The sequence below is a fragment of the Amia ocellicauda genome, chromosome 11, assembly GCF_036373705.1.
Source record: "Amia ocellicauda isolate fAmiCal2 chromosome 11, fAmiCal2.hap1, whole genome shotgun sequence".
In the NCBI taxonomy this organism is placed as follows: domain Eukaryota; kingdom Metazoa; phylum Chordata; class Actinopteri; order Amiiformes; family Amiidae; genus Amia; species Amia ocellicauda.
In genome coordinates, this window is record NC_089860.1 from 12,414,687 (window position 1) to 12,437,309 (window position 22,623).

Here is a 22,623-nt window from a genome sequence, read left to right on the forward strand (position 1 = left end):
AATTTATTTTGAATTCTTGTTTTACAGAAACTCAGGATATGCTGTTCTGGTGGCGTATTTTGTGTACCAAAACGGGACTGCTATCAGCCCCAAAGACATTATTGTGTAAGTTACCCAAGCTACATATTCTGCTCTGAATTACTTCAAACATGAATTGCTGTTAAACATTTGCTGTTTTAGGATGATTTGCTTAAATCCTTATGTATTAGAATTCATTACATTCTTGGAATATTAGCTTTAATATTTGTGATTAGGTTGAGTAGGTTTATCTCCTTCTATTTCCTTTTATATCAAAATGACATAGATTCAAATATATAGTTAAGTGTTTTCTGCCCACTTAATATAAAGTATTTCCATTTCTTTGTTAAGGATTCTTCAGGAAGATCCACAGGCTGTTAATGTACTCATTAAACAATTTGGCCTACAGTACATTGTAAGTATAGAAACGTTTAATCTTTCTTTCTGTGTCTAGCTAATTAAGGACCTGTGAGTTTTATTTTATTTTATTTATTTACAATCCTTATAGGAAGTATTCACTCCCCTGGGACTTTTCCACATTTAGTTACTTTACAACCTGAAATGAAGATGCATTTAATACAAATTAAAAACCTGAAAATTAGATAAGTATTCAAACTCTTTGCTATGACACTCCATCAATTCCCTTCAGAATTCACACAATAAGTTGAATGGGGTTCATCTGTGTGCAATAAAAGTGGTCCACATGATTACAGATTAAATGCACATGTCTCTGTAAAGTCCCACAGTTGGGTTGTGCATTCAAAGCAAAGATGCTACAATGAAGTACAAGGAGCTTTCACAGCAACTCCAGCATAAAGTTCACAGATCAGTGGAGGGGTATAAAAAGATTTCAAAGGGATTTCTTATCCCTTGGAGCACAGTCCAATAGATCATTAAGAAGTGGAAGGTATACAGCACCACCCAGAATCTGCTTAGAGCAGCCGTCCTCCCAAACTGAGCAGTTGAGTAAGAACGGCGTTGGTCAGAGAAGCCACCAAGGGGTCAATGACAACTATGAAAGACCTCCTTCACTCCATGTCTGAGATGGGAGAACCTGTCCATGTGTCAACAATAGCTCAGGTTCTCCACAAATCTGGCCTGTATGGAAGAGTGGCAAGAAGGAAGCCATTTCCGGAATAAAGTCCATGTAAAATCTCACTTGCGAAGGCATATGGGAGACTCTGAAAATGTGTCCTAAATGATTCGTGGTCTGATGTAACAAAAATTGAATTATTTGGCTTATTATTTGACAATGACCCCGAGCACACAGCCAAAGCGACACTGGAGTGGCTTAAGAACAAGGAAGTGAATGTCCTAGAGTGGCCCAGTTAAAGTCCAGACTTGAATCCGATTGAGAATCTGTGGAAAGACTGGATTGCTGTCCACCAATGATCCCCATCCAACTTGACAGAGCTTGAACAATTGTTTCCAAATAGAACTGTTGAATATTTTAAGACCCAGATGTGCAAACCTGGTAGAGACCAAGGTGGTTCACCCAACTATTAACTGGGGTGAGGCGAATACTTCCTAAACCAAGACATTAATTTTTTTCCCCCATTAACTGTTGTTTCACCACTAGAATGACGTGCCTCTTCAACATGTTGAGTAGCTTGTGTAAATGAAAGGGAAAACAAAGTAATAAATGCATCAAAATGTCAGATTGTAACAATAAAATATGAAAATATCCAAAGGGAGTGAAGACTGTGTATTTCAGTTTTGGTGAGAATGGTTAACCTAACCCCAGATATCTGTATGTATGTTTTGTCCAAGACTATTTTGATAGGATTTCAGTCAGCATTACCTGTTATACTAGAGAGATCAGATGGATCTGAGTTAAGCATGGGGAGACTTCTAGATTTGCGGTTGGGCTATTCAATTAATAAAAACAGTTTTACTTTAATTCTTTATCCATTGTTTTTTGGGGGGCTTTTAATTATTTAATTGCCTTGATACTCCATGGCACCCTTGTGATCTGCTTCAATGCATTTCTTTGTAGCTGTAAATTACAGATTTTCATTACGCCTGACAGTTAGTAAGTCTACTGTGTAACTCTATAACTCCTGAGGGATGTTCAGTATTCACTACATAGTTAATAATCGTGTGACATCTTTATGAACCTGCTGCATGACATCATGTGATTTCCGTAGAATGAAAAAAGTGATGTTTCTGTTAGGAACAATATTTCATACTTTATGTTGTTGTTTTTCAGGATTCAGGGGAGACAGTGACCGAGGTTGATCCTATGTTCTATGGCTTGGCTGGCTTGGCAGCAGGCTTCATTATATTGCTGATTATCATGATTACATCTCTTGTTTGCACTCAGAAAAGGTAAGCAAATAAAAAAGCTAGAAAAACCAAACAAACAGAATCTTGCATTGTACTAAACCTGCTTTAATGTAAGGAATATGTGACCTGTACAGAGTATCTGTTTATGTGTAGCAGTAACATACATTTGTAAGAATTATATGTATTTACTATTTTTCTTTTAGCTAGCCATGCTTTTTACTCAGATTTGTCAAACCAGCTTGTAGTTTTAGAAAATACTGCCAGTTGTGCCTTAGAATAACTCTCAGGTGATTCCCTTTTGATCAAATATAACTTATGTTGTGCACATTAAATAAAATGTCCTCTTTGTTAATTTTCTGCAAAAATCCAAGTAGGTATTTAACATTTCAGTGCAAGCATTGACATGAAGCTACCATGCTGTTTATTGCTGTAGGTGGAACTAAGCCTTTTCCATCACTATGGTAACTAGCAGCTGAAAAAAATAATTTTCAGAGCTGGGTTGCCTGAGATTGAAAGAAATGAAGAGTGGGGGGAGGGATGGAGAGAAGACTACTAACTAGTATTTAAATAACACAAATATGAAAAGGGTGTTTGCAAAGTCAAGACGAGCAAGATATTTGTTTTAGCTAAAATATTGACTGTATGAACTACAGATGCGTTTCAAAGTCAAGCTGATTAATGCCCTTGTATACTGGTATAAAACACTAGTCTAGGGCTTAACAGTGGGTTACTGGTAATACTAGGAGATGCAGACCAGTATATACTATAGCAATGCTTTTGAATGTTATGGGATTGAAAATTGAGCTTTATTTCAAAACCACAGGAAATAAAAATCTTGTACAGCATAAGGAGAGCCTGCCAGTGTTCATCTTACATGTCATTTTCATGCCTTCAACAGATTGATGAATTGATGTTGTTTTTTTGTTTTAAACAACATGTGAGTCTATGATATTTATGTATGTCTGATGTTTGTAATCACAGCTATAAAAGAAAATTGAAGGCAGCAAATGCAATGAAGTCCACAGCATTTATTGGAACGAACAACCATCACTCAGGACAGGTAGTCCCTGGGACCAACAAGTACAACATGGAAGGGTGAGCTCTAGGCCTCAAGATATGAAATGGACCATTTGGTTTCCAGTTAACAGTCACGTATGCATGCGTTTAAGTGTGTGGAGGTGTGCATATGAATGTATAACAGTAATTTAAATCTCAATGTCTTGTTTTCTTCATTCTCTAAAGCAAACCAATCAGTGTTTGTTTTTATTTAGTTTTGGCTACTGTAAATTTAACAAATCCTGCCTCTGAAATTACTGAATCTAACATATATATATTTTTTTTTTCTTTTTTCACAATTCTCATTTACAGGACAAGTCATATGGAATAGATTTTGTACTGAGCACAGATATTCTAGTTACATTTCAGTGCATTTCAGTCTCTTGCTTTGCTTTATTTTCTAGGGCTAACCCTGTGTTAAATTTAAATATCGACACGGCTACAGACCTGGGATTTGATGAGGAAGGTTCAAATGCTGACAGAGTAAGGTAAGGTGATATTCTTTTTCATTTAATCACCCCACTGTCCTTTTATATATATAAATATAAATCATGTCAATAATCTTTTCCCAACAAACTCTGAAAGATGGTAACATGCAATTTATAGTGCATTGAAAATGTTGTCCATTTTGTGATGCTTTTGTCATTAACAGTGGCATAATTGAAAATTCACGGTACAGTAATAGATTGCACACATCTGAAATACTTTAACTGGACCATGTCTGGTCATTAAGTCATTTCTTAACAATGTCACAAATTAACTATTCAGCCAGTGTGTTTTCTTGAAAAATTATATATATATATATATATATATATATATATATATATATATATATATATATATATATATATATTTATTATTTTACTGATTTTATTTTTTAGCATGAACTCCTTGGACTACAACATCGACATGAACATGACTGAAAAAGACACCATGCCTATGATGGTAAACCAAGATTTGAATACAGTTATTGGCAAAAAAAGGCCTCCTGTATGTGTAATAAGACCATCGTACTTTAAGAAACTTTTGTACTTCGTAAAGCTGAAGTCACGTATAAACACCTAGCAAAGGAAAACCAATCTGGGGTCCACGAGGGGGAACTGTGAGGTTATTTTTATGGCTTTGCTAGATAGTTGTGCAGAGGTTTCTTGTTTCACCACACAATACAGACACAATATTAGTTAGCGGGTCTTTTTTTATCTTGGGGTGTAAATCTGTTTCTGACAGAATTGTAAACGCACCATTCTCAAACACAGTGGAGGTGTAAATGCACCTGTTGTCTCCCACCAGATGATCGAAGAGGAAGAGGATGAAGAGCATCCAAATGAACCTCACTACATCGAGCCTCTTGGCGCCGCACTGGCTCACCTCACCAAGAAGAGGGATTCTGAGGAGACCCACTCCTTCACCAACCCCACACTTGACACCACTGATCTGTGAGGTAGCTGGTGATAAAGGCAGGTAACTCCCACCACAGAGCAGATGGAGCACCAAAGCGGTCCCTTAAGTAACACCTTCAGTTATATCTGCATCCTTACAGTTCCTATAAATATAAAGCTCCTACAAATGAAGCATCCAACTGCTAATTCCTGACTTCTAAAAGGAAATCATACCACTTGTGAAGCTTTTTCATTTCACCAAAATAATCGAATGACCTACAATGTCTGTTTCTGTGTACATTTGTGTATGTATACATGTCTTTCCTTCAAAGCAAAATGTTTATTTAAATGAAAGGTGCGTTTGCTTTTTTTCTGAGAAATGAAAAACTTCCTTTAGCAGCATGTCTTAGATTCTGGCTTTTTATATCCTGTTTTCTTGATGATCAAATGTCTATTTGTAAAAAAAAAAAAAAAAAAAAAACTCCAGCTGGGCATGGATAGTGTTTTGTTAATATCCTGTTCCATTTTGAAAAACCACACCAGGTAACTTTTTAACTGCATAGAATCTGCTACACACAATTAACATGCCAATGATGTGAAGCATCTGATACATACTGATTTGAGTAAATTAGTGTCTCATTAACTATATCTCTGTTTGGTACACTGATGCATTTATTTTATTGTGGCTGGACCTGGAAGCTGCATAGAAAGCGTTTGATTTCTGAGGAACTAATGCCCGCTGTACTTGATTGTTTCATTGTTTGAGGTGCAGCCACTGTGAACGGGGGCATTTCACATTGCGTAGATTTATAAAAAGAATAATCTTCCATCTTTGAGGACACTTTGAATGTGCTCTATAAGTGCAGCATGCCAAAATAGTCACCCTTGCAGTGTGAAACACCTTAAGGAAGAAAAGCAGATATTGTGACCACTTTGCAGAACTTAACATTATTTATGAGATTAAATAATATAAAAATACAATCACAGTTTTCAGATCTGCAATATATATACATCTACCTATATACTTATATATATATATATATATATATATATATGTTTTAATCTTATATATAAACATTAGCAACAAACTGTTATTTTTCTATCCTAACAAACCTTGTATAGTAGGATGAGAGGAGGGGGGTACTCAATTCCCAAACCTCTTGTTTATTAATTGGGAAAGGGATTTATACTTATTATGTTCATGGATATACATGTATGTTCTGCAGAATTGCGTGGCAAACAAATCTGAGTTAGAAGGAATATGGACTGTACAAATCAACAGGGGACTTGATAGATTTTGAGATCCACGTAGGAGCGATTACAGACTTTTGTGCACTGAATTAAGGGAATATATTAGGAATTCAGCTTTCAAATGTGTTGTGATGAAGGGAAGCACTGGGAGTGCTGCCGATGGTCACAAAGGAAGGGCACGTGGACATTTAAACCTCAGGGATTATTGCTTTTTCGTTTTAGATAAACTAGACTAGGCATTGTATGATAGTCCCGCCTATTACTAGCATTGGCTGCTATGTGTTAATTGAGAAATGTGTTAAAAAGACAAATACAGAATGGATTAAATGGAATCCTGGCATATCTTGATGAATGTATGTTAAGTGCAATCCTTTTTTTTCTTTCTTTTGGTTTGGTTTGTTTTTTTAGATATTTTTTTTCTTCTGCTATTGTATTTTAATTATTTGTCTTAATCTTATGGTTCAATTTCTGTGAGAATGAGATCAGTGTGCATTTATTGTCCTTATTAATAAAATCACTTGAAAATATTTTGATACATGCATTTATTTATGCTATAGACAGCAGTGAAGATGCTTAATGGAAAAGGCAGTATATCAGGGGTTTATACAGTTTCACTGGGTAACAGGGCCCGTAGTGTACGAGCTCGTTATGGTGACGTCATCCCTCTCTGAACTTCAGTCTTGTCATTTGATTGGAGCATCTAAAGTATATTTGTTTCATTCTGCACTGGATAGCAACCACGTGTCACATAATGTACACACAACAGTTTCTGAATTTAAAGAATTATTTTTTCACAAACCTGCGCAAGGATTTGTCGATGGGAGTAAAATATAAATCTCTACATCGCAAGCATGTGCACTTTTATAATATGCATTACAGTGATGCACCACACATTAGAGATACAAAATATCTAGCCTTTTTTTTTCAACCAACTGTTTTGCTAGAGTTACAATTAAAAGTACCCAGACACTGTGACACTGTCTTTCAGTTTGTTTTGCATCCCCCTCTCCATTCCAGTTATCACATTTTACCCCTCCACTTTCACCTATTTGATCAGCCTAATTACTTTACAGATGATCGGGGAGTCACTTAAAGGGGACAGTTAGCTCAATCTCTTTTTAGATTCCCATTCCCTGAAAGATTTCCCTCTCCAACGACTGAGAAGTATGGCGGTCATTCCCCGCAATCTCTTGTTTCATTTGTCCGTCTCAAACAATCACAACGAAAAGAAATATGTGTGCTTATTTGTTTATTTACCAGGAGAAGTCACTTAAATATATGTAAGACAAAGATATCTGCAGAAAAACAAATGCTTCCTCTAACATCTCCAAACAGCAAACAGCATTCAAATTAGTAGAAAAACATACAGGGGCGTGGTAAAGTGGGAGATTGAGGATTAACAACAGGATTAATCTAGTTTTTTGCCGTCATCATCCCACTTACATCTCATGTTTGTCTAAATAAACATGATTTGATGTCACCTCAATTCAAACAAATGAAAACCTTCCAATGAATATATACACTTACAGGCATCCTGGGTTTTAATAAGATTTAATTTAGGCAAGTGAGGGTTTCAGTTATCCTGGATGGCAGCGATTATTTCAGGTTATAAAAATGTAAGCAGAAAACGATACAAAACAATAATTAATTCAACTTTTTCTTCAATAGTCCAGGGAGACTGATATTTAACAGCTAAGATAAACTTAAGACTTTATCTAAAAAGGAAAAGATCAGAGGTCACATTACCAGGCTTTTAAGACAGAGCCTTTCTTAAGCAGATACAACAAAACAAGTGCAAGAGCAGTAAAATTCAGATAATGGTTTCAAACACAAAAGAGAGCTCACCACATATTTTGCATGAAGAGACCTGTTAATAGACTAAGCGGTAAGTAAAAAAGGAGAATTCAATCTGTCAAGACTAATGAAGACTCCCGATTGAATCATGTGGTAAATAAGAAAAAAGGTGCGCCTTAAACAGAAATTAGGAGAGAAAAAGAAAAACAAACAAAAATAATTCAATACAATTCACATTGAGAGTTCACTTACGACAGAGCTTGTGTCACCAAACACAAAAGGTATCCTCTTCCGCTCTGATGCATCCGTGTGAAATGCGCTATCCAACATGACTCTCCGTCACTCACGTAATGCTTGTGAATGGCTCTTCAAGCTTTAATTGCTTAGTGAAGCCACTTACTGCGAGTATCAGTAAGTTTTATTGTCAGTCTTTTGTCAGCAGAAACTGACCCTCGGTTATAAAGACGATTCTCCACGGTGCTGTCTCAGACAAAGCAGTACAGTGCAGTGATTCTTCCTTTTCATATATATAGAAACTACGTAATTCTATTTTTAAAAATGTCCTTGCTGTAATTAACACATGGAATGACCAGGTTTACAGCAACTTCCTTTCAGATATTTGGGGATTCCAAGGAATGTTCCTAACGAATGGTCCAAACCCATTAACGAAGCGGACAGGTAAGACAGTATTGGCTATTTTCATGGAACACGAGCACAGTGATAAACGCATAGGATTGCCTCGCTTTCCTATATACAAGATCCTATATAATGGTGAGCATGTTTATTTCTGTCAGGAATTGACTGGTTTGTCCAGTGTAATTAAAATGAAAATTGAGTCCACTTACAATAGTATCTATAGTAACTCGGAGGGCTACGTAGTCTAAACGATGCAACTCAAGCTCTGGCTTCATCTCCATGGAATCTTAACACCTTTAACATGAATATATAGTAAAAACAAACCACTAAAGCTGTCTACTTAACTTGAAAAACCACAGAAACTGTACATGAAGAGTACATCATATTCAACTCAAGTGATCTGTTAAAAATGAAAATCTGAATACCTAAAGTCAGCAAACTAAAATGTCCGTTGTTCTTCTCCGTTTTGTAAAGCTACCTTCAAATAAAATAGTGTTCATTCCGCGTCTTATAGGTCAACACAGCGCTAGAACTTGAAAGTATGCTGAAATGGAAGGACATTAACTGTATGAGATTCTCTGTCCAAAAGGTTAAATGTTAATACTGCTTCTGCAGGTTCATGTATACCTTAAATGCACTGGACATCCAAAATACTTAGAAAAATAAAAAAGCAACAACAAAAACAAAACAACCAAAATGGTCAAAACCACAAAGTATTCAAATACGTACTTTATGAAAACCGGCATTAATGTGCGAGAGTCTGCCCTCCTTGATCCCACATGTATTTCACATGTATATTCTTTGCAACTGTGAAAAAAATGCCATATAAAATGTCCTGGTTGATGATTGTAATCTAAACCACAATCCTTTTGCCACTGAGGACAAAGTATATTACACTATCGCTAAATATCCTTTTTGTCTTTTGCTATAAGTCTTTCTGGTAAAGTCTGATGACTAAAACATGTCCTGAGAAAACCCAGGGCGGCAGGCGATGCATTCCTCCCGCGTCACTCGATGGTGTTGGCCCGGGAGCAGCAGCGTGGTCGCCGTACACTCTGCAGCATCACGCGGAACGGGTTTCGGTGGCGTCTCTTCAGCTCCTGCCCGGCGGCAGCCTTGACCGGGCCCTTGAGTGAACTTGTTCTGGTGACGACCGAGTTTGGAGGGCCGGCCTGAGGGGCGGGAGACTTCCCATGCTCTTCAATCTGCTTCTCCAGGTGCTTTTGGATGGCCATTCCCAGGACTTCCACCTCCATGGAGGCTCCGTACACCTCCCAGGTCATCCCCTTCTCATCCCACCGCACCTCTCTCACTGGCTCTGGCTGGTCATCCTCTGTCACGCCTTTTATCTGGATTTCTGGGTAGGATGCTTCAGCTGTCAAGCTCAGTGGGCTCATGGGGGCAGTGGCCACTGAACGTGACTCTATTTGTTCACCCACCTGTAGTTCTGCGTCTTTCTTGCTGATATTCCCCAGTTCGGCAGCAGCCAGGGCTGCCTTGGCGCTTGAATAAGGGAAAAAGAAAGCTGCGCATCCCTCGGGAGGAGTCATAGGGCTGGTAGCTGCCGATATACAGAGCACCTCAAGGCTGACCTGAATCTCAGCATGCTGTGTACTGGTAGCCAAAGTCTGAGGAGACATAAAAGAAGGCTGCGGCACTGCTAAACCTTTGGATTCCTTAAAGGAGTTATCAAGGGCTTTGGTCTTGGCGTCAGACTCACTAAGACATCGGGCTTTTAATTTATTCCCCCCTGATTGTTTCTGCTCAGTTTGCCCCTTGTTGTGCGAGGGGTCTGTGGTTTTCTCATCAGCTACACTAACCTGCAATACTGGGTTAGTTTTTTGTGTGGGACTGGATTCTTTCAGACCAGAGTTTGTTGGCACGTTCAAGGGTCCCGACAGCTTATCTCCGTTCGCGTTTTTCTTGGGACATGTATTACTGGCACTTTTAATGTCTGGCTGCATAGTTTCATCCTTCGGAGTGACTGGCTTCACAGCCACCTCCTGATTGACTGGTGTCTTTGGGGACTGCACCTTGTTCAGTGTAGCTTCCTGGTTGTTTTCTTGCAAACTCATCTGGGCCTTAGTTGTACATTTTGTGTTTTGTTTTCGGGTCTCTGAGTGCAGTGTGCCAAGAGCAGCTCTTTCAGCATGTTCAATTGCTTTTGAATTTGTAATCACAGTGGAACCATCCAACAAAACAGTGACATTCCCCTTCACTTTCTCCTGCTCATTCAGAGAATCTCTCTCGGATGTTTTCTCTTGAATATTTTCTTCTTTTATTAAATATCCGGGGGCATTATTGGTCACTTTTATGGCTGGATCCTGATTTATTCCCATGACTTGTTGATTCAGTTTACTGTCCTTTATTGCTGTACTCCTGGTTTGCCTAGGAAGCAAAGAACTGGACGTATTCAAGGTGTCATTGACTGTGTGGTTGTTAACTGGTACAGCAGATGAACTGGTATTTTCTGCCTCAACCTTTGTCACTTCTGCGTTACCAGGTGTGTCTTTTTGTACTGCCTCTTCATTAAGACATGGCTGCCCAGATTGCTTCCCATTAGACTCCTGTGTATGTGCATTAGAGGTTTGCTCCAGGTGCCTGGAGGCCTTTTCCATGTTTTCGCTGTTTTCTCTGAAGTTATTACCGGTTTTCTGAGGCTGACAGGAACTGCTGTCTTCTGCGTTTTTGTCTTCAGAGCTGGCAATCAAGTGAGGCGATTCTGCCCTTGAATTTATTTCACAGCTCACACCTCCTTCGGAAGAATGGGAACTTAGATTTGGTCCAGTTTCTGCCACAAGGAGACTCTCCATCCCCTCCCCAGTGTTGAGTGACACCTGAAGGTTGCTGGTCAGATCTTTGACACTGCCCATCTCACTCGACACTGCTTCTCATGGTCTCTCAGAAGGCTAGAACCTGTGAACACACAAACATAATGCACATTTACATACATGTGTGTATATATACATTGCTTTTTCTGTTATTTTCTTTTCAAACGACTTGCAGAACATTTTATTATTAATCTATCTTTATTCAAAACAAGTTATCTACTAAACATTACAGACAATAATTATATTGCATACAATAATACAGAACATCAATGTCCTTAAACTCTTAAATTTAGTGACATTGAAAGATGTAAAGCATGACAAATGCCAGTAATTTGAAGAAAACAAAAAGAAGATTTTGATCACTCAGTATGTGATGGCTTTAGTGTATTTGTGTTTTATCAGATTTGTTTCATTTAAGAAATTAATTGAAGTAGTTGATTGAAGTATGATAAACATGAACTTCATATTTCAGTTAACAAAAACACAAAAATGTAGGCCATTTTCTGTAAAACAAACTTGCATTCCATATCCATGCAGGCCTGCCGATTTATAACATGATTTCATTCTCTGTCTTGGTATATCTCTCTTAAGCTTCCCACAGAAAAAGCCATATGGTTGTTAATTACATTATGCAAGCAATAGGACAAGACAGGACAGGGTGTTGGTTGTGCTGGGACTGGTGCCATATGTCATGTAGACTCCCTTCAGAAATAGTTGTTTAAATTTAAAAGGAATTACTTAATTATCAATATATTACTGATCATGCAAACAATCTACATATGTTTTTGTAATATGCATGATAAGTCCCTATATGGATGTAATGCTATGTAAATAAAAAGCGGGTGAAATCACTCAAATTAGCATATAATTAAACAATTTAATGGAAACAAGCAAGACATGGCAGTTTGGCAAAATAACAATTCAAAAATCATGTTCTTTTATATTTATATTTATAGGGATATATTTTTGTGGCAAGCGCTACTTGTACGTAACCATAATTTAACTAGCCAATCAAGATGGAGATATTTCCCAACCCACTTCATACATTTCTACTCATGATTATACTTTGTATAATACATGTCTAGTTAGACATATATTAATAATTTTAGCCATTCTGTATTTTTGTAATCTATACTACAAAACAATAAAGATGTTTTCTAGAAGCTACAGTCGACGTACAAAACGCAGAGTCTCCATCTACTTGAAAATTGCAATGATGCTAAATAGGTGGGTCTGTAGCATAGCATTAAAATAAACTATGAAAAGTACCCACGTCAGAAAAGAGATTCATTATAGAAACGCATGTTTTAACTTGACAATTAAAATGGTTTCCTCAAGTTATTCAATAATAATAATAATAATAATAATAATAATAATAATAATAATAATAATAATAATACACTGTACAAACTGATAAGAAAGATTTCACCAATCCTCCGAAAGGTTAACATCAATAAAACTATAGGAAAATCAAACCATGTTCGCACTTCCCCCAGTCACAAAACTGCCAATAAAAGCAATGTCTTCAGAATAATATATGAATGAATATGTCTGTATTTCGTAATTTGCAGTTGAATTTGACATATACTTAATCCTATGTATTCTTTCGTAAGTTAAGAAAAAACTCTTAAGCCATCAGCCGAAGGAAAAAAAAAAAACCAAAAGCAGGTTGGGAGGTCGGGAGGTTGGGGGGGGGGGGGGTCCAGATCTGGGATCCTGATCATCCGGGGCATTTCTACCCTGTTTGTCGTTTGTATGAGCAGTAGGTATGCAGAGCTGGCGTGTAACAGGGTCAGAGCAGCCCTGCCTGCGGCCGCGTCTCCCTGGAAACCACATCCAGCGGTTCTAGAGCCTGACATCCAAGCACAGGGTCCAGAGCGTCTGCGCTACTCACACACTGCGCACACGCTACTACTACTACTCCTGCAGCTGCTACCAAAAACACATAGTAAAACCAGTGACATCCTGCTCGCTCTTCGAAAGGGGAAGATGTAATAAGCATGTGTCATGACGGTTATTATTATTATTATTATTATTATTATTATTATTATTATTATTAGTTGCAGTTGATATTAACAGTATTGCGATTATTATTATTGTAATTGTTTTAAAACACGCACAAAGTGTATAACAGGAGCTATATAATTGCTGGAGGAGGCAGGGGAAGCAAATACGGAGACAAAAGTTAAAAATCATTTGTCTCACCTATTTCTAAGAACGATAAGGGTAAAAAAAATCCCAAACAGCAATTCTTCGGTATCATCCAGAGATCAACAAGTTCCGCTGAGTTGCATGAGTCACAGCCTTGCTCTTTTAGTTCTGCAATGGCACTTACAATGCCGAGCTACACAGTAAGACACTATAATAATGAATGATAACACATTAAGGCAAAAGGCGCGACATGCACACAATTACAGCGTCCAACTTCAAAACCTGGCGAGTTGCGAAACCAAAGCGATGGTGCAAAGCAAGATGCTAATGCAATGAACATGAATAAGCTACATACAAATAATGGAGAAACGTAAGCGTGGAGTGGAAAACACATTTCCTAGCTCCAGTGCATTGAGGCAATCGAAGAGGCAAAGTGTTTTCAATAAAATACAAGAAAACTCTGTTGCATTACCTTGATTTTAAAGTTGCTAATGTGGAATTTGCTCCCCGAGAAGCTGTGAAAGGTACAGATGATGCCTGTTTGCTGCCGAAGGAAGAATGGAGGCGAGATTTCCCTGTGTGCTCCATCTGCAGGTCAGTCGTTCAGCGCTGTCATACAGATAGTCCTATTATTTACACCAGCAATGCTTTTCGCCAGGAAACAGTGAACAGACTTAGTGCAAGATTGTGTGCATATGGATATTGCATTGTTGTGTAATAGATGTGATGAATGTTTTAGGGGAACTTTAACAAAGAAAACTGAATTGGACGTTGGGGTGGTAATTAGCAAACTGTGGAAGCCCCATATTTTCTTTCCTAAAGCACTAAATGATAGAAAGTTGTAAGAAGTAGTAGATGGTGAAACATACATGTATTTATCTCCTAATACATTATTGTTAAGGAGGTTACAAAATGAAACCACAGCACACATCAAGCTGCTCCCATGTATGTTCCATTTGGAACTACATTAAGAGGTAAGCATGCATTTATATATATATATATATATATATATATATAAAATTACTACATCACTACTATATGTTTATTACAAGCAGACTATGTGTGTATGTGTGTATATGTATATATATATATATATATATATATATATATATATATATATATATATATATATATATATATATATATATAAAACATACATACATACATACTAGTAATGCATCTCTAGCTTTGGATTGCAGTGGTTTCACATGATGCATCTCTACATTATGAAACAATACAATGCAGCCACCCCCAGACCCACCCCCACATGTTGTACTTGCACTCTGCCTACGTTATGTAACTAGAAAGCTGTTCCATTCAACAGCGCGAGCATGAGAAATTGGGTATGAGACTAATTATAATCTACTCCTTACAAACAACATCGCCAGGGAAATCATTTGGACCCTAAAGAGGAGAAGAGGTGGTAGAAGAAAACTAATTAATAATATGTTAAAAAAAAAATCCTTACCCATACCTTTAGTAGTAAACCCCTTGCGAGGCACCCAATCAAACAGGAATTGAACAGGATCTAACTGACAGATACAGGTTCATGTTGTTTTTAGAGTGAATGGCCTTGCTCATTTTGTTCAGCCATGGCACTGAGATTTTCAAAGCAACTCGAGTTTGATCCTCTTGTAGCCGACAGCTAAGCACTTTGAGCTGGCAATGAAACCCTTTCTTCCTTCAAACCACCTCTCAGCATGTGCTCATGTTACATCATCTCAATCCAGGCAGAGGATAAGACCCTTATATTTCGGCCTCTTTGTACTCCCCTTTCGAAGTGTTGTGTAGCATATGCAGGATGTGCAAGAATTATGCTCCCCAACTTGGGTGATGTTTTATGGTCAATACATAGGGTCTAATTGTCTAATTAGTGCATGTGGTACAGGAACAAACCAAGGAAAGCAATCAGAACAACATTTAATGAAACATTAGTTTAACTTTTTCACATGAGCACAGGCAGGGACTGTGGGTAGTATGCCATTTTTATTACAGTAAAACATACGAAGAAGTGCATTATATATATATACACACACATATACATATACATACACACAGTATGTATTTCCCATATTAAGTAATAATGAGGGATATAATAGCTGGGTTTCTTTCACCATAATCCTTGTTTATCCATTCAAAAGATGAATATAAAGCATCTCTAAATAAAATATGAGTTACACTTTCAGGAATAGGTAGTAGAGTATTACAGGTCTTGCAGTATCGAGTGTTTTTTCGTTGACAGCACAGATGAGATGATCACCAGATCCATTAACAGAACTCTGGAAGAACTTTTAAGAAGGTTATTAAAGATGAATATCATTTGATTTATTTGGACATACTGATATATAATTTGCTCATGCACTGGCATAGCTGTTACACTATACGAAGAAACAATTTCTGTCTCCATAAATGTTCAGAAGTATAACCTAGCTAAATATATACCATCATACTTGCTGACAGACTAATCATAATTACACGGTTTTAGTCTTTTACAATGTTCTGCTGTTCATAATATGCATCCACCTCTTTTAAAAGTAGTTATATATTTTTTGAATGCATTGATATATTATCCACATGAAAAAGGGTGGTAGCGGGAAACATTTACAATTGAATGGCTTGTATGAATTGTACATAGGTTCACAGTTGATTGAGCTAAGCTTATTCGATTAACTGAAGCTATAGGGTAAATCCATGGCAATTTCTAGTGCACCCAAATTATTTGATCTCGAAAGTCTCTTCCTTATTCATTATTACAGTTCATCCCAGAGGTGTTCTGTGGGATTGAAAGGGACTACGAACAAGCCAATTTAATACTTTCAATTATATACTCCATGAACTACTGTCCTCCCTTCATTATGAAATGATGCATCACTGTGTTGGTAGATGTACAAATCTTTACCATATAATTAAATCAATGGTAGTTTGTCATTGTTCTCACAGATATATAACAGTATGTACTGGGGATCTTGGTGCCCTTTACAAAAAACAACCTTACGCTGCACTTTTCCTCTGGTAAAGTCTGTTACAGGTGGAAGGAGGTGTTTCCCGTCACTACAGGGAACATACTGTGTACATTCACTCAGAATGTAAATAACAAAACTCAGATTGAGATTTTAGCCCAGCTGTTTTCCAATTAACAGTTCTTCTGTGTTAGTGGAGATTCCTGGAATTTGTTAAGTATCATTCCAGATTAATGTACGTTTTATTGACCAAGGCAGGTTGAGAGGCTAAACCTCACTCCATCTGCTGTGAATCAAGACATGTTGTGTTAGTCCCATTACACAATTCACAACTGCCGCTGATGCACCCTGCAGCTGTAGTATTTGAGCTGCGGTGCAACCCCTCTATATTCTTAGACTTTGATGTGTGGCCTGTCCGGCACATTTGAAATTGGAAATGCAGCATAAATAAATAATGAAAAGACAAGGTCCTGGGAAACATCGTTGGAGAGATCCAGCTCACATCATACTTGCAGTGCCAATTGTTATTACACTCAACCGTGGTAGTGTTGGTGTATTTTGTTTTAGTCCATTGTGCCATGGAAGACACATGCATGTCAAGTCATTGCTTCTCAGATCATTTTCTGCCATTTTGCAAGTTAACTTTACCTCAAAAAATTGGTTGCTTGACCAATATATTTGAACAAAAGGTTCTATAATGGCAGTTCAAAAGAAAACTGCAAGCATAACCTGGGTCTCTTGCAGGTTCATTGCAGATGGGGATTTAGTTTCAGTCAACTGGGAATCCTGTAGGCCCGTAATGGCTAACTCCTATTATAGTGGGTCACATTTTAGATGTTCCTTTCAGTCACCATTTAATTAACACACAGAGAGAGCTAGGGCCCAACTGTGTTCTGACCTGCCTGGTGTTAGATGATTACAGTCTTACAAAGAATGTGGAATTAAATGTGGTTTAATTCTATGCATTGTTCCTCATGAACTGTGTGAATGGAATATTTCCAAGGAGCTTGAATTTACCTTTAGTCATCATCATGAATTTGGGGAATGAAATACCCTTTTTATTGCGGTTTTATATTCAAAGAGTGAAGTAAAGCTGCAAAAATGAGTGGGCACAAATATGAGCCTTTTTAATGGTTCATAATTAATGAAGTCGGTAATAAGCACCCATGCGTAACACTTGTTAGATAAATCTTTTATTATGGATTTGCTATTCTGCAAGCCTCGTAATCTCTTCAAAAGCTTATGCTTGCTAATGCTTCTTATAGATGGTTTGTATATATATATTTTTTTCTTGGGTTACTTGATTGTACATCTTCTGATGAATAACTCAATGACAGGAACATAACTCTTCCAATGTGCAAATGGCTTTCTGGTGCCAGCTATACAAAGGCAATGAGTCACCACAATATTACCCATTATATAGAAATCTCAAAAGAAGGTCTGTTAGATGTTTTTTTTTTTTTTTTTCTAACAATGGGAGAATCTACTATTCACCTGCAGTTCATTTAAGCATGCAAAAGCTATCTCCAAGCAGGACTTATAGAACAGCAACAGAAGAAATACTCCAGAGCAAATATTATATAGGAATGATTGGTTCAGGTTTAGCTCAACTGTACCCCACACGAAATGGGTACAAGGACGAAAAGCAGCCTGTGTGTAGAGAGACTGCACTGCTAAAACTGTGTACATTAGCAATCTCGAAAGTTGTGCATCTGTTGTTTTACTTTATATTTAAACATGTCTATCAGTTGAGACTTTTTGGTTTCTTTTCTTAGTTATGAAGACAGCTGAATAAGACACTGGGTTTCTGTGACTCAGATCAATTTTCATGAGCCGCAAGTCTGACCCGAACGCTCAGTTTTTTTTTGTCAGCTGTATTTTCATCATCAACACGGCCTGCCTCAGCCAATCAGAGCTGCCTCAGAAACCGGTTCCCTAGCAACCAGGCTTGTGGACTGGAGGATGTTTCCTTGCGAGAGCCTGGTGAGTAAACAGCAGTGATAAAAGTATCTAAAAATAAAAGAAAGAGAGAGATGTTATTCATCCCGAAAATCTCAAGCAGATGGGAATCGGTTCTCGGTTACAGTGTAACTTTCATGAAGCTTACACTTTCTGACAATTATGCAGACAGCGGTTGCCTATAGATCATGTTCCTCTGACCCGTCCATTATCTGCACTTTGTAAAGCAGGAAGCACTTTACAAAATACAGAAAAACAAACAAGGTGCTGGGTCCCATAACTGCAATCTAAAAGTCATTGAGATCCAAAGAGAATATTGTTTATAGGACTTCCAACATTAGAAGGAGTATTACATGGCTTAATAGTACCTATTTTAAAAGCCGCCAAATGGACATAACTGCATAAGCCATATGTGCAATCTTCAATGTGTGAGACCACGGTGACATGTCCACATAGGATGCATTTAAACCACTGGTGTTTTTATCAGTATTTATGTGGAGACGGTTGCTTTGCAAAGGTTATATGGGTTCTGGGGATTATTCTGCATCTTTCAAATGTGTTGGTGACAGACTGCTATTAATAGTTATAGCAGCAGTATGGACTCGCAAACTGAGCCTTGCATGTAATGAGCAAAGGTTACGCCACATAAAATTGACTGCCAAACAGGTTTTTGTGGATGTACTCGCAGTGTGGATGTCTATTTTTGAAAATAACCTATTGTGCTGTTATGGTTTATGAGGAAAGGAAGGATATAAAGTTAGATTAAAACCCTAGCATAGCCCTAAGCCTAATATAAACAAAAAACATTATGCTACAAACAAAATCATGACACTGGTACTTTGTCTACACTTGTAAACATTTGTCATACAGCAGAATCCCACAGTGACTCACAATGCTTTTTGTTTTTGTTTTGTTTAGTTTGTTCAGTTCTACAATGTATGATAATGATTGTATTTTGTAATTAGCACGAGTTTCCCCACTGTGGACCCCCTTATGACACAGCTGTAAAGTGACATACTCAGTCTGTATATGCAAATAGACAGTTCGCAGGCAGGCAGAATGTACCCAGCATGCCTTGACATTGTTCACCCTCCCCACACTGCAGAAATGACATCACCGTGGTTTGATTTCAGCTATACATTCATTAAGCATTCATTAGGACATCTCTCCTGCTCGATTGGACTACCAGCACATTTCAATGCCTTTTTTTAACCACTCTCCTCATCAGAATTAAACAAAATGACACAGAAAAGGATTAATCATTTCCAAGCAACAAGCACTTTAGGAGGCTTGAGTGCAATGTGCTTGCATTAATTTGTTGCCTAGGCTTAAATGCTGGATGTACAGCTTTCAGAACACATCGGTATCTCTGGTCAGTTTTATTTTTTCCCTGCTTTCCATGAGGTTAACAGCTAGATTTATATATTTTTATAAGTAGATTTTATTTTACACTCCCTTTTCAAAAGCATTAAGTTGTATCACTTGTACAGCCCAGAACCCTGCAGATATTGCAGTTGTCAATCATTTCTGAGCCTTTTCTGTTATGATGACTGAAATATGAGCTTAATTTAAACTTTTGTGTATTTGTATTGTGAAAACAGCTTTGATAGGCATTTGCAGATACACGGCATGACTCACATATATTTCAATATTACAGGAATAGCGGAGTCATTATTCCTCCACTATAAAATACTGGGCTTTGTTTTATTATACATTGCAGATATGAGTTTGTCTTCGAGTTGTTTAATTCATTATTCTAGAATTGTATTTTTAAAAGAAAAGAAGCAGGGGACTTGTTTGGCAAATGCGTGTTTACACATTTGTAACTGTTTTTGGGGCCGGGTTGCCGCTGTGACATAGTCAGGTCAGGCCAAGAAATAGTGTCCCATTTCCAAAAGTCACTAGTCATTTTAAATGTATCTGTGAAGTAAACAATTAAATAAAATACATCACAATAGACTCTATTCTTCCAGAATGGGTATTATTAGTGTTTAGGCCATAGGAGCGGATTTGAATGAGTGAGTAGTTATTAGACTAATGTATACACTGAAGCAAACTCGTCAACATAATAATTACACAGGATTCTACCAATCAATACAGTAAAGGGATAATTATCATGATTACATTGCTTTATCGCTTCCCACCCCTTCTTCATAGTGGTAGTTCACTTCCTTCTTCCTGTCCTGTAATGAGAGCCAGGGACTCATTCTGGTGTGGCAATGCATCTAAAAACAGAACAATGTGCTGACTGACAAGGCTCTTCCATTTCCTCATTTCCTCAAGGGAACTGGGGCTAAAATAGTCTTTACAGAACTGAAATGGGTTTTCCTGCTGAAACACAAGGAGAAATGGCATTTGGTGAAACAAAGACTCTTTCCCTAGGCGCATACACATGTCCTTGTAGGTCATACAACAAAAGGGAAGAAGTCAGGGCTCCTCATTCTTTCAGACATTACACGAAAGTGGGATTTAAACTTTCCTAGAAGGTATTGACAGCTGTGTTTTTGATTACGTATCTATAATTTGGCTATATATATATATATATATATATATATATATATATATTTTTTTTATATCACTAACTCATGGTCTAGTATTAAGCTCATCAATTATTTCTGTTATATGTATCCACACAATGTATTTCCTTGTTTTTCTTAGCTAGGTCTCTTCCTAACTGACTTCCTAGGGAGTCCTCTGGAGGAAAACAATTCTCCCCAGACTATCACATGAGGCCAAAAGAGTTAATTAAACACACGTCTTGGTCTTTGAGGCCTCACAAAGACACTCAGTTTCCAGAAACAGGAAGAAAGGATCAATGGAAAAACGGATCTATAAACCTCATTAAAAATTTATTCAAGTAGACCACACTATATAAATATCCCACATAATCTCTGGATCCTTCTCTATTCCTTCTTGCTTTTCTTTTTGTCTCTCTGATGCACAGATTTGGTATGTATTATTAATCAGAAATAACAATTAAGTAGTTGTCATAGCTCACTTTCCTGGTCACCTTTACTGGGCTGGAAATTCAGCAGTCTGTTTATTAATAGCTGCCAGGCTCAGGTAGCTGCTGAGATACAATTCTCTTCTCTCGTCCTGTCTAATGACATTCGAACAGACAGGGAGGGGTAATGATAATTAAAATAATTGCCCTTCTGCAGAATAATTAAGTATTTATATATAGTATAGTATATATATATACTCTACTGAGATTGCATGCTTATCAGAAACCACAACCAACTCAGCTTTCTGAGATGAGAGGTGATACTTTCTTAGACCAGGCAGCAGTGTTGGATAAAGCTACAAGCTACTCCTAAAACAAAAAAGCTACACTACAAGCTACTTTGGGGGGAAAAGGAGCTAGCTAAAGCTAAAGCTGCTTTTGAAAAGTAGCTTGCTACTTTCAGAAGCTGCTTTTCACTTTTGAATATATACATCTCCATAGGTCATCGAATCTTCACACAAAGAATGACGTGCATTTGCAGGGGCTTTGACTTTATAATATTCCATCCCTGAAGACGCTGGAGAAATGTCGAAGATGCTTAAATGCTAACATATAGTTCCTCATCTCACAGCTTCAACTGTACAGAGATTCAAAACGATTATTAATGCAACATAACAACATTTTAAACTGGGAATCCGAGAATTTAATTTTAAAAATATATTTGAATTTAGATCCTTGCATATTTACAACTACCGCACCAGAGCTGGGTGTCCGCTGCTACCTTCATTCCAAAAAATGTATTTTCTCTTACACACCTCTCAATCATATCAATTGAAAGCCCAGCAATTATCAGTCAGGTCAGTTATTTCAGACGCCACCACCAAAAAAGCTTTATTTGAGCTTTTTCACAAACAAATTAATTAAATAAATGGATTAGAAGTAGCTACCATTAAAAGCTACAATAAAATAAAAGTAGCTCCCTAATGCAAAGCTACTGAAAAAGTAGTGATAGATCGTACAGTAGCATAGATACCTTGAGCAAATTACTCTCCAGCACTGCCAGGCAGTTAGTGAACTAACTATCCAACCATTTCCCTGTAGCTCTTTTCCCTACTCGAAGAAGACAATTCTGAAAGTTTATTTTAGTTTTTCTACAGTGAACTGAGTGTTAATGTACCAGTCCCTTTGCAGGACACCTGGATTGATTAATGAAGTGAAATCCTCTCACGAAACAAGAGCAGTATGTATATATATATATATATATATATATATATATATATATATATATATATATATATATGCATTTCTGGGCTTTTTATCAGCAGCAGTTCCCATTCTCATTAGGGATTTAATGGCAG

The 22,623-nt window shown here is 37.4% G+C and overlaps 2 protein-coding genes across 2 annotated transcripts in view; one reads left to right on the top strand and one right to left on the bottom strand.

Moving 5' to 3' along the window:
• cdhr2 (cadherin related family member 2) overlaps positions 1 to 6,517 on the top strand; it is a 30,250-nt gene extending 23,733 nt beyond the window's left edge. Inside the window, exons 26-32 of the mRNA XM_066716581.1 lie at positions 28 to 105; positions 370 to 433; positions 2,228 to 2,346; positions 3,286 to 3,399; positions 3,765 to 3,848; positions 4,242 to 4,305; positions 4,651 to 6,517. Of these exons, the coding sequence (XP_066572678.1) occupies positions 28 to 105; positions 370 to 433; positions 2,228 to 2,346; positions 3,286 to 3,399; positions 3,765 to 3,848; positions 4,242 to 4,305; positions 4,651 to 4,800 (673 nt within the window). The 3' untranslated portion in view covers positions 4,801 to 6,517. The remainder of the gene's footprint in view (positions 1 to 27; positions 106 to 369; positions 434 to 2,227; positions 2,347 to 3,285; positions 3,400 to 3,764; positions 3,849 to 4,241; positions 4,306 to 4,650) is intronic.
• Positions 6,518 to 7,525: 1,008 nt separating this feature from the next.
• Positions 7,526 to 14,375, bottom strand: gprin1 (G protein regulated inducer of neurite outgrowth 1). The gene is made up of 2 exons (XM_066716582.1): positions 13,875 to 14,375; positions 7,526 to 11,336 (listed from the first exon to the last, which is right to left on the bottom strand). Exon 2 carries the CDS (start codon positions 11,291 to 11,293, stop codon positions 9,428 to 9,430), a length of 1,866 nt encoding a protein of 621 aa, XP_066572679.1. The 5' UTR covers positions 11,294 to 11,336; positions 13,875 to 14,375; the 3' UTR covers positions 7,526 to 9,427.
• Between the last annotated feature and the right edge of the window lie 8,248 nt (positions 14,376 to 22,623).